This window comes from Artemia franciscana, chromosome 2 (assembly GCF_032884065.1).
Source record: "Artemia franciscana chromosome 2, ASM3288406v1, whole genome shotgun sequence".
Taxonomy (NCBI): domain Eukaryota; kingdom Metazoa; phylum Arthropoda; class Branchiopoda; order Anostraca; family Artemiidae; genus Artemia; species Artemia franciscana.
Window position 1 is genome coordinate 5380730 of NC_088864.1, and position 13002 is coordinate 5393731.

Sequence of the window (13002 nt, forward strand, 5' to 3'; positions counted from 1 at the left end):
TTAAATATCTTGATATTTACTAACAGGTGTTGTCGGATCTCAACCGAACTTAGCCAGGGTTAATAGTTGGGTCCTATTTTTCAGAGTCCTGGAGTGATTGAATCTGCACAAAGGGATGACAAGGCGGAGGGGATCCTTAACTCTTTCTGAAGTACTTTTAGCAGAAGAGGATGTTTTGATGGAGCTAAACCTGGTGGGAAGTTGGAGATAGACTCATAGTTATACGTTTCTATGATATAGAGCTGGTCTAGCCTATATCAGAAAGCAAGTAGAGGGGGGGGGGTACCAATATCTGACTAGCAGCTATTAATATAGTCTTAGGTATTAGTGCACAGTATAATCCCTATGAAGGAAGAACTACATTCTGTCATTTGCAACCATGAAAAGGACCTGTTGGGGCTTGATTAAAATTATATATGCATTTTTTAGCTAGAATTTGTGTTATGTATTTCAAAGATTCGAGCTATCCAAGAAACATTGCTATCTGTTTTGCTCCATAGTTTTGACCCCCCAGCCCTTAGTTTTTTATTCATTCCAATTGGTATTGGCACTTGAGACACAAGCATTAAATCTTTTAGAGTTCATTTTCCCTACAGGTGTGCAATTTTGGTATTTCTAAAAGATTAAACCTGGGATAAGGATAGACTAAAAAATACCTTGCGTGTCAGAGAACTTGTGCATGCTAGAATGGTAAATACCGATTCTTGTAAAGGTTTCGAATTTCTGTCTATGCAAGTCATCCCTCTTTGGATAAATGCTTTAACACTTTTTCTCTTCCAGAATATTATAAAATATAATTACGTTAATTTTGAGAGCTTTCACTAATCTATTTCTTTCTCAATTTTCTAATGGTAAAACAGATAAGATTTAAAGTATACATTACTTTCAATGAAGCGCAAATGAGGCGTGTGCTGTAATAAGGGGTGCAAGGGGCGACTGTCCAATTCATCTATCTAGTAATTTCTGACCATTTTGAGTTTGGGTTGGATATCAATTTCATATTTGGTACATTATAAATTCATTATTGTTTTTTTTATTAAGTCTAATATCTGTTTCTTTTAACTTCAATGCTTATATTTTAATTAGTTATTTTTTTGAAACTATAATTGGAGTACAAGGAAGACGACTTTTTAGTTTATATATCTAGTAATTTCTGTTTGCTTTGAGCTTGAGTTGAATATCAGTTCTATATTTGGTGCATTAAAGTTCATTATTGGTTTCATTTTCTATTAAGTCTAATATCTGTTTCTTTTAACTTTAAGTTCATTGTTCATTATAATTTCTGGTAGTTGTTTGTTTGTTTTTTTTGCATTGCTTAAGATATAGTTTCACTTATTACTTTTGCTAAAAACTCCTTGTTCTTTATTACGAGTCTACTCGTTTTTGATTCATTTCTGTAAAAATAAAAAAGAAAGATGAAGAACTAGAAAAATGTCTTGAAGGTAATGATTTTATAATTTATGATTTTATTTGAAGGCCTAAATTGAATGAGCAATTAATCTTAACCTTTCACTAAGGGCCCAAATAAAAAAAAAAAAAAAATCAAAATGTGTGCGAAAAGCATATTTCTGAAAGTAGACTTTTTTTCAGTTGCCTTGTAAGCAAAGAGTAAATGAACAAAATCTTAATATTATTTTTTTTTTGCAGTTTATATTTTGGAGCGATTTTACCCCAAGAAGCATTTAAACATTTTTTTTTGTCACTGTATTTCCACAGTTGTCAAATAGAATACAGATTAAATTCTAAATAAATTCCTCATCAGTTCAAGTAGTGCTATATTGTTATTATTAGCAAATTGCTGGGTGTCAAAGCACAACAATTTTCATCCTCCTGTCAAAATAAAAATAGTTTAAAATTGTAATTTACAGCTTTGTGCATAAAATAACCAAAATTGTTGTTAAGATCAAGAAGAAGCAGAGTATTAGGTATTTTTAAGCCCTTCTAATTTCAACATAAGATACTTGATGACATGGTTAATTAAAATGAAATAAATTGAAACTTAACCTAGTTTAATTTAGAATTGAAATTGAAATTGGCCAAAGTTTTCATGCTGCAAAGTCGTGTTATAAAAAAGTGAAAAATGCCAAGAGGAAAGTGGTAGTCCATCATTTACTTCATGTCTCTCCATATCCATATCCAAGTCTTCCATATATCTTTACCAAAAATATATAATAAACAAGAATATGATATGGTGTGTGTATTGTGCAGCTGAATATGCATAAGAAAATTGTTTTTTTTTCAAGCATTGTGAATTCTTTACTTTAGCAAAAACAATCCTTATTTGGAGTATTAAGCCCATGTTCTTATTTCTCATATTATCAAAAAAAACATCATTACCAATATGGTAAGGGATTATAGCTTACGAGGCAAGGGTAAGGGCAAAATTGTAAGGGATAACAAGGGCTGTGGGGGGGGGGATTGATATCCTTTGTCAACCCCTTTGTCAACTTTTCAAATCTGCTAAACAAAATGGTTATCTCAAAATTTTGATTGGATGTGTTTGAGGAATTGATGGGTGTGAGAGGATATCTGTTACCCCTCCAATCACTTTAGACTCTTAAAAAGGGCACTCAAACTTTCAATTTCAAATTCAATCGATTTCAATTTTCAAAGATATTGTAGATATGCCTTTTTGAAAATATGTATGCACATACCATCTTCTGATTTACTTCAACTTCTCCTCGACATTTCCTTAAATTTTCAATTCAAAACCCTCTGCCTTGGTAATAATGGCTACGGAAGTGGTAGTTGTAGTCACCACAGTATTAGTAGGGTGCAAATATTAAATTTTTGATCAATTGATCTTACCATTTAAGCATTCCCTGTAAATTCCAACTTAATAGCCTAATCCATACCGTGAATATGCCCTTTTGACAATCTGCATGCGCATGAGGCCTTTTGATTTAATTCAAATATCCCCTCTATATTCTCTCAAATATTCACCTTCCTACCATTTGTGTTAATACTACTGATATCATAGTAGTAGCAAGAGTAGTAGGAGTAGTAGTAGCAGTATTAGGTTTCACCTGTTGCCTTTTGGCCAGTTGAACACCTACTCATTGTCTTGGAATTTTCAGTTTGATACAGCCATTCCAAAGATATTGCTGATACGTCCTTTTTACAAGGTGTATGCATATAGTACGTTTTAATTTAGTTTAACTTTCCCCTCAATATTTTATCAAATTTTCACTTAAATACTCTCAGCCTTGATAGCAGTATTGATTGGTAGTTGTCTGATGTTTTGATTTGGTGTGTTTGGTGAATTGATTGTCGTGGGGGTGTGGTTCCCCTCCAATCACTTTTGGCTCTTAAAAAGGGTACTTAAATAAGGAGCTAGAAATTTCTATTTCCAATCGAATGAGTCCCCTCCAAAGTTTACACGGTCAACCCCTCTAATAAATCCTCCAGTGTGTTAGGGATGGGCAACTTGTATAAGTTACTGTTCTTGCTGAAGGGGTTGAGAGGATTTGTCAACCCCTCAGTTATATTTGTTCGGCTTTCGGACTTTTTTGAATAAAATTTCCCTATCAAAATTTTGATTGGAAGCATTTTGTGTAAAAGGGTGAGGTGGGGGGGGCTTGTTGCACTCAGATCACTTTTGACTCTTAAAAAGGGAAATAGAACTTTCGATATCAATTTGAATGAGCCTCCTCTGTACTTTATATTGCCACCTCTTCCATTGAAACTTTATATATTAATCATGGACAACTCGCATAGCTTACAGCTCTTGTTGAGGGGAGGTTTGTTTACCCAGTAGGCATAGTTATTTGACCCTTGGGCTGTTTTGGAAAAAAGTTGCTGTCAAAATTTTGATCTGATCAATTTGCCAAAAAGAGGGCGGGTTAATTACCCTTCAGTTATCTTTGACTCTTGAAAAGAACACTAGAACTTCCCATTTTTAATCGATGAGCCCTCTCCGAAGTTTATACAGCTATACATTCCGGAAAGACCTTTTATCCCCACGGGAATAACTTACAACTCTTCGCACCAGGCTCTGGGGGGGACTTGGCAGAAGATCTTTGGACTATTTTGAGCAAAATGTCTATATCACGATTTCGATCGGATCAATTTGTGGAAAATAGGGCGTGGGGGCTCTTCGCCTTCCGATCACTTTTGACTCTTAAAACGGTGCTAGAATTTCCAATTTCCAGTCGAATGAGTCCCCTCCGAAGTTTATACAATCACTCCTTCCTTAAAAACCTTATATCATATAATGAGCAACTAGCATAATTTGACATCCTCAAAGACATTTAATTGATGAACCTTTCAACTATGCATAGCAAAATGGCTATCTCATAATTTTGGATTGGATGGATTTTGGGAAATGATGGGCGTGAGGGGGGGGGGTTGTTCTCCAATCACTTTTGACTCTTAAAAAGAGTGCTTTAGTACTTTAGATTTTCAATCGAATGAGCTCCTTCCGAACTTTTTACGAAACCCCTTCTATGCAAAGTGCCTTGGTAAGAAAAAAAATAATATATTGTTCCTACCTTGGGTATAAGGACTGCGATTTCTTTATCTTTCTGCACACTTAGTTGTTGGGAATATATTTGAGCTCACTCTAAGCGCAGATCTATGGCACTTCTTTATGTGTTAAAGTGCATATTATTATATATGGTGAATAGCGTTTTGGTGAAGCAATCATGGCATTTAGAGAATAATATATACTGTCACCCCTTGTAAGCAGCTATTTTCTATACCAGTTTGGATTGAAAAGAGATTACCATTAGAAAATTGAAAATAACTTTTGTCTATCAACACTTTTCATTTGACAGTTTTACGCCAAGAAACTTGACACCAATATTTAAAAAAAATGTTCAGAGTTCAATGATTTTTTTCCTTTGTTGCCACAGATTCTTTCAACAAATTTGACACAATCGAAGCATAAATATTCTTCATATTGTCTGCATGTTTTTGGCTAATGTCATATCTGGAAGCAACTAATTTTAAATCAATTTTTTCTTAGAAGCTGTTTAACTTTGATTCTCATTGCTATATTTGTGGTGAGTAGGTGAAGTGGCACATTTCTATCTTTTGAATGATCAAGTTCTGCTCAGTTTAAGTTTTTCTCTTGTTTTTTTTTCATCCATTAATGAAATATCTATTTCTTTTCAATTTGCTTTAAGCTTGTGCTTTTCTCTTTATCTCCATTTGTCTGATTTGACCAGGTGTAATACTTATTAAATACTTTATTTATATAGTTTTAATAGTTTTAAAAGTTTTAATAGTTTAATAGTTTTAGTTTTAATACTTATTAAAATAGCTTTAAGATTTATAGTTCTTTTAGACACTGTTTATTTGAATTATTTTTTATCCTTTATTATATTTTATTTTCAGGAGATAGATACGAAACATGTCAGACCATCCGGGTGAAGGCAGTTCTAGTAAAAGGTTTGTAAAAATTGTTAAGATGTTTCTTCTTTTTTTTACTAAGGTATCTCAGAGGTGCTACATAGAGTTACAATTTTGTTGCCTACAGTAAAATTTTTTGTGCAGTTGTGTTGAACTATTTGAAGGGTTTGCTGATCTGAAGTCATTTCCGAATATAATTTTGGATCCACTCTAGGGATCCACCCCCCCCCTATTGTCGGAAGGGGGATTTGCCCCCTAGATTTAGGAAAATATCCATTTCTTGTGATTCATTTTGGAAAGGTAAAAAATACCCTATTCCCCTAGATTTTGACCGAACCTCAGCAAAGAAAATTTCCTACTGTATTTGCTGTGATCACTCCCATAACTCTGGTTCAAGCTATGTGTAATATACTCACCTTTTCTAATAAAATCCACCTTTGCAAAATGTGCAAATAGGAGGATTTTGTGCCCTTGTTTGTAGTACTGCGTATATTATGTAATCAATGTAGGCATCCTTACTGAGTGTTTTGACTATGTGGAATAAAGTGGATACCACTAGATTTTGATTCAATGCCTTCAGAATAAACCTGCAAAATTTCATTTTCGAAACCTCTTACTAGTCCATCTTTTGTGCCAAAATATGTTTGGGAAGAAGGTCCTAATTTTATTATTTGGTGCTTGTGTTCTGTGCTTTGTAGATCGCCCCTCCTGCTGGTGATAGATACTCAGAATCTAATAATCATTCTGAGTTGAATGCATATATCAGATTTTTTCTTTACTTGATGGAATGGGAGGGGGCTATGGGGGCTCCCAGGAGAAAAAGGGTTCATTCAGGCGCTCCCCTTTCTTAAAACCCTTCCTTTCCATACAAATAGGTTAAGGGAGAAAACAGAGAAGACCTGTTTCTGTTTACATAGCTAAAGCTGGTGCATTAACTCTGCCTTTGATTGTCTATTACTTGATCTAACGTTGGCTGACCCCTTGGAATTTATAATAGTACAGAGACGCTAAAAAAAATATCTGTTTATTTGTTTTTGTTAGAGTAGTGTTACGTATCAGATGTGTATCAGTTTGTAACTTTAATGTATGTATTTATTTTGTACCATAAATATGTTTTAGTTTATTGTGCTATTTTATGCTAGATACATCCGGCATATTAAGAAAGGCAGTATAAACGCAAAACTTTTTTTTGTTTGTTTTCTTTTATGTTTAAAAACATACAATTGTCATAAAATGAAAGACCAACTGGGAAATACTCTTTGAAAATCTTTAAGTCAAAGACCTCTTCTAGGCAGCGAACAATTTCAGAACAGCTTCAAGAAAGTATGGTGGCAGCATCGCCTCCAAAGTTTATTTCAATTGGTGATATCATGAATGCAGCCAAAGGCGTTACTAATATGGTGTTGGCTCATGAAATTGCGTTGGATGAAGATTTTCGTTTAGAGAAACAGCCTGAATCTAAGTATATTTCTTTGTTCTCATAATAGCATGTTTAGACCAAAAAAGGTTAGGTACAATAAGGCACTTGTTTCATGGCAGCCAAAGGTTTTTTCTTATAAAAAACACGTGCTTCACTGTAACAGTCCTAAGTGAAAGTACTTGACCATGAAAGTACTAGATTAGCTATGCATCTCAACTATCCAGATGTGGATGAACCCTTTTCAATCAAATCTTTGTTTTAGTTTCTTTAATATATTCCAGATTAAGTGCAGTGAACTTCTTTCCTGATTCTTGTGCTTAAGTTCCAGTTCTTGTGCTTAAGTTCTTTTCTAGCTTCTTGTGCTTAAGATTAACATAATATATCATTCTCTAAATAAACGCATACTTCAAAAGTGCTGTTATTTTCTACTTAACAGGAAAGACGATCTACTCATCCACATGGTGAATAAGTTTTACTCTTTGGAGTATTCACTAAAGCCTCCTTTGAGGAGTGGAAATGTAAAAAAGTCGTTCTTAGTCTTTGATTTTCAAAATCCTTCAGAAGCTTTACAACTGTTTTAGGGAAATCTTCTCTCACTCTAGGAAAGTATAATAATTTTTAATTTTGGTAGGCGGGCTATTCCATGGAAAAGGAAGAACGATTTCCTGACATTATTCGAAAGACCATTAAAAATGTAATTAATACGAAGTTTTCAACTAAAAGTAAGGAGCAACATTGAAACTTCAGACGAATAGAATGATTCTGTATGTGATGGGGTTTTCTCCCTTATGAATACCTCACTTTTTACGCTAAAGTTTAATTTTGGTGTCCTAGTTTTTTTAAGAGCGACTCCTGAAACACAAGAGCCGTTTAATTAGGATATTAAGCCTTCTTATAATTTCTGTTCATCTTAAGTTTTAATGTTGTTCTTTGCTTTCAATTGAAAAAACTTGTATTTTGATTTGTTTCCATTTAAAGAAGTCATGTTTTGATTATTGCCGACTAGTGAATAACTTCAATTTTTGGCTGCCCATCTAAACAGTTTTTCCATAAATCATTCCACTATCGCTGTTTCATTGCTCGTTCTATCAATTCCTATTCTTCTGTTTGTTGTTATTCATTATTTTTGGCACCATGTCAAACCTTGATTTTAATCTTCCAAAGTCTTTCATTAATTCTAGCTTTTTCATTAATCGTTCTTCCATTAACCGTTCTTCTATTATTTTCGGAAAAATATCAAACCTTTGTTATGCGCGTTGCAGCGGTAGCTAGCAACCTAGTAAGAGAGGATCACAATCCATAGTAAAAAAAAACAGCCCATAACTCCTAACCATTATTTAGGATGTAGTCATCTGTGCTTTATATTTGGGACTGACTTTATTATATTGATTAAATAAAAAAACAATTTTTTTTAAACTTCAAGTAAGAAGCAACATTAAAAGTTAAAACGAACAGAAATTATTCCGTATATGATAGGGGTTGTCCCCTCCTTAACGCCTGGTTCTTCACGCTAAAGTTTGACTCTTTTTCACAACTCTACTTTTTAAAATAATGAAAAAATCTTTAGCGTAAAGAGCGAGGCGCTGAGGAGGAGATAACCCCTTTCATCACCACGAACTGTTTTATTACAGACTTCATAACTAACCATGATTTAGGATGTAGTCATCTGTGCTTTATATATGGTACTAATTTTGTTATATTGATTACAGACTTCATAAGACGGTGAAAAGTACTGTACAGCAAGCATTTTGGGACGTTCTGAAAGAGGATTTAAGTGGTGAAATAAAAATTTATGATAAGGCGCTAGTTCTTCTTCAAGAAATTAAAGAGGTATGCTTTTTCAGTATGTCTAAGTAACCTATATGTATATATTATCTTTATAAGATAGCAATAATTTTATATTTATGTATGTATTTATATTTTATTCTCGAAAACGGCTCCTTATTTTTTGGGAAAAAATGATATCTTGGGAGAGAGAAAGATACACATATTTATCTTGGGATATTCTCGCATAACGAAAAAACGATATAGATAGGTCAGAAGAAGTCTGAGAAAACTCGTGAAGAGCCTTAGTTTTGGTTTTTGCCAATGATGTGCTATACTTATTGAAAGGGTGGTCGTAAAAACTTCTGTTGGGCTTATTTGACTTGAAATCTGATGTTGTATTGCCCCTTTTATGAGTCAAATTAATTGGAGGGTAACCACCCCCCTCCCACCGTCGTATTTCCCGTATTTGCATCGTATAGAAATTTGGAGTTAGCCATTTGTTCAAAAATACTGGAAAGACCATATAATAAGGCCTATGGGGTTGACAGAATCCGTCAGAGCCTGGGGGTAACGGTTATAAGTTATGCCCCCCAGAAATGTAAGCTTTTTATGAAAGGGATGATCGTTTCAACTTTAGAATAAGTTCAGTTGATTGGTAATGTATTGTTCTATTTTCCTTGTAAGAGTCATTCATTATGGGGATGAACTAATTTTCCCCCTTCCCTGACATCCTCTTTTTCCAAAACACATTCACCTGAAATTGTGAGATAGCCCCTTTGTTACCAATAGTCCATTTTATTACATTGTGTAAATAATACACAACGTATTATATCGAAAAAGTTGTCGTAGGAACGGGCTCATTCGATGGGGAATTGAAAGGGCTATTGCCCTTCTTAATTTTTGAAAGTGATTGGAGGGCAACTAACACCTCTCCTACGACCACCATTTCTCCAAATACATCCAATCAAAATTGTGAGACGGCCATTTTGTTCAACGTAGTTGGAAGGTCCTGAAATTATGTCTATGGAGATGAAATGCCCCCTCCCAAAAAAATCTGGGGGCAAGGGTTATAACTTATGCCGTAGGGGCGTATAAGGTTTATATAGAAAGGGTGACCGTATAAACTTCGGAGGGGGTTCATTGGATTGGTAATCAGAAGTTCTAGTGCCCTTTTTAAGAGTCAGAGTGATCGGAGGGTGGATAACTCCACCCCCACATCTCGTATTTTCCTGAAAGGTGGCTCATAGAAATTTTGAGATGGCCATTTGTTGTCGTAGAAACTTTGAAAAAGTCCCTCAATTAGAAATTGAAGGGGCTAGTGCCTCTTATAATATTTACCAAAAAATCCAACTCCAATTGAGAAATCGATTACGCAATTAGCTAGTGTCCAGAAACAGTGCATTGATTGCCTAGAATATATTTCTAAGAACATAATATCATCAATGACTTGTTGGCCCAGATAAATAACGTGTCGTTCTTTACCATAGGAAACCTTGGGTCTCATGTTTGACTCCTATACCAGACACAATTTTCTGAAACTCAATGGGAAAAACTGCTTATAAGCCAAAAATTGTGTCGTTGGAGAAGAAAACGCAATGTCGTCTATAACTTTATTTAAAAATTTCGCCATTTATGAGTTTGGTTATGAAGATGGCAGCTCCGGGGGAATCTCTATTCTTTGTGGCCTTTAAAAAAGTGCCAGTACCGGGGATCAAAGGGGTAGGGCTCTGCTAGCACTAATTGATAGTTTACTACTCACTATCAAATAAGAATTGAACATCAAAAAAGCATATAGTTTTGTTAACTATTTGTGTGAAATGTTAAATTCTCTAAATCGAGAGGGGATTGCAACAAAAAGCTAAAAGATTCGTTCATTTTAGATGGACGATGATTAAACTTAAGACAACAATTCTACCGAATACGAAATAGCTCTACAGAATCTTTGGTGCTCAATTCTAAGTCATTCCAGTCTGTTCTATCGGTTTTAAACAAAGGAACTGACACGAGTTTTTTTTTTTTTTTTTTTTTTTTTTTACTGATCAAAGTAAACTTCATTTTATGAAGGTTTTATTTAAGTGCCTAAGGAAGGAATCAATATTAAATTATGTATTAAGGACACAAACGTGTCTTAAAATTAAAATGGAATGGTTTGTTTCGCAAAGCAGTAATTTTACCCTAAATTTTAGCCAAATCTTAATTTTATCTACCAAAACCTTTTGAAATATGAAAGGGTACTGACATAAGTCTCAGAGCCCATTCTGGGGCCTGGCGTAATATTCATATTTAAACTTGCATAATGTCAACAAAAATTAACTGTTATCATAGACCGTTCTTACAGTTAAACTGATGGTTTTATAGTATTGCATAGTTGTGCACCAGCTATTAGGAGTTATGCCAGTCAATTCTTTTATGAGTTTAGGGCGCACAACATCTTACAAACAGTTATGTACGCTTTTTCAAGGTTTTTGTTAGAACCGTTTGAAATAAATCGGATGGACATACAGATAGATAGGGATCTAACCTATGACGTTGCCTTATATACTGTATGGGTACTGAGAAGCGATATGTCCTATCTGAGCGTGGACACAGAAGTTTGTGTATGCAAATCCAGTTTTATTTTGTAAAAAAAAATAATATATCTGGTTTTCTTCATTTTTTGAAGAAAAATGCTTCCTTTCACGAGTGCTTTTGGTGTAATCCTGGGGCACAAGCTTCACATAAAGAAACAAGTTAAGAAAATAATTCTTACTTCATAATAAACAGAATAATCAGAGTTAACACAATTTGCACAAGAACTATTAACACAAGAACAAGATGCACAAGAACAAAATTAACACAAGATTAAGAGAACCTTAATCTTCACATCCTTCCTTGTACGTCCAGTTTTTCTACCACATTTCTAAATTTTTTGTGTCTGTTCTTTAAGTCTTGAAAAACGTGCTTAAACAAATGCCCAACTGGCATCTAGCCCAACCTAAACTAACCTAATTTCTCACTATTTTTATATTAATATGTGATAGGAAAAATAATTAGGTGGCACTCATGGTGTTTAATCAAACAGTTCGTGGTAACGAACTGTAGTAAGGAGCGACCCGGCTTAATGGTAAACAAAACTCTAAAAACGAAATTTTGATACTAAAAGATACATAAAAAGAATCGGTTTTTTATGCTGATTTTAAATATATAAGTTTCATCAAATCTAGTCTGTGTCATCAAAAGTTACGAGCCTGAGAAAATTTGCCTTATCTTGGAAAATAGGGGGAAACACCCCTTAAAAGTCACAGAATCTTAACGAATCACACCATCGCATTCAGCGCATCAGAAAACCCTACTGTAAAAGTTTCAAGCTCCTATCTACTAAAATGAGGAACTTCGTATTTTTTGCCATAAGACCGATCACGGGTGCGTGCTTTTTTTTTTTTTTTTTTTTTTTTTTTTTTTTTTTTTTTTCCTCAGGGGTCATCGTATCGACCGAGCTCATTCTAACGGAAATTAGAAGTTCTAGTGCCCTTTTTAAGTGACCCAAAGATTGGAGGGCAACTAGGCCCCCTCCCACGCTCATACTTTTCCCAAAGTCAAGGGATCAAAATTTTGACATAGCCATTTTGTTCAGCATAGTCGACAACCATAATAAATATGTCTTTGGTATGACTTGCTCCCCCACAGTCCCCAGGAGAGGGGCTGCAAGTTACATAACTTTGATCAGTGTTTATGTACAGTAATGGTTATTGGGAAGTGTACAAACGTTTTTCAGCGGGATTATTTTGGGTTTGGGGGATTAAGGGGAGGGGGCTATGTGGGATCTTTCTTTGGAGGAATATGTCATGGGGGAAGAGAAATTCAATGAAGGGGGTGCAGGATTTTTTAGCATTATTATAAAAAAAAACAATGAAAAAATAAATATGAAAAAGTTTTTTGAACGAAAAGTAAGGAGCAGCATTAAAAATTAAAACGAACAGAGATTATTACGCATATGAGGGTTTCATCTCCTCATAAATACCTCGCTCTTTACGCTAAAGTATCTTTAGTAATTTCAACAATTTATTTTATTGCCTTTCTGATTCAGGGGTCATTCTTATAGAGTTGGGAAAAAAATTAAAGCTTTAGTGTAAAGAGTGAGGTATTAACGAGGGGACAAACCCCCTCATATACATAATAAAAAGGTAAGTATATAAAATTTCGTTACGTAAGTTAATTCTTAAGTTACTTATATTTTTTTTTCTGACAAAAACTTTCGTTAAAAATTAAAGATTCTAGTTGCCTTTTCAAGAAACCCAAAAATCAGAGGGCAATTGGGCCTTCTCCCCCATCCCTTTTTTCTCAAAATAGTCTGATCAAAACTAAGAGAAAGCCATTTCGCAAAAAAAAAGAATTAATATGCAAATTTCATTTTAATAATTTATGTACGGAGAGCCAAATCAAATGTGCATTAAATCAAAAACGTTCAGAAATTAAATAAGAAA

At 34.2% G+C, this 13002-nt stretch overlaps 1 protein-coding gene across 4 annotated transcripts in view; it reads left to right on the forward strand.

The window, feature by feature from the left end:
- LOC136036351 (T-complex protein 11-like protein 1) overlaps positions 1–13002 on the forward strand; it is a 54018-nt gene that overhangs the window by 4714 nt on the left and 36302 nt on the right. For all 4 annotated transcript variants that reach the window (XM_065718522.1, XM_065718514.1, XM_065718537.1 and 1 more), the window contains exons 2-4: positions 5338–5391; positions 6644–6814; positions 8482–8602. In XM_065718522.1, the coding sequence (XP_065574594.1) occupies positions 5354–5391; positions 6644–6814; positions 8482–8602 (330 nt within the window). In that variant the 5' untranslated portion in view covers positions 5338–5353. The remainder of the gene's footprint in view (positions 1–5337; positions 5392–6643; positions 6815–8481; positions 8603–13002) is intronic.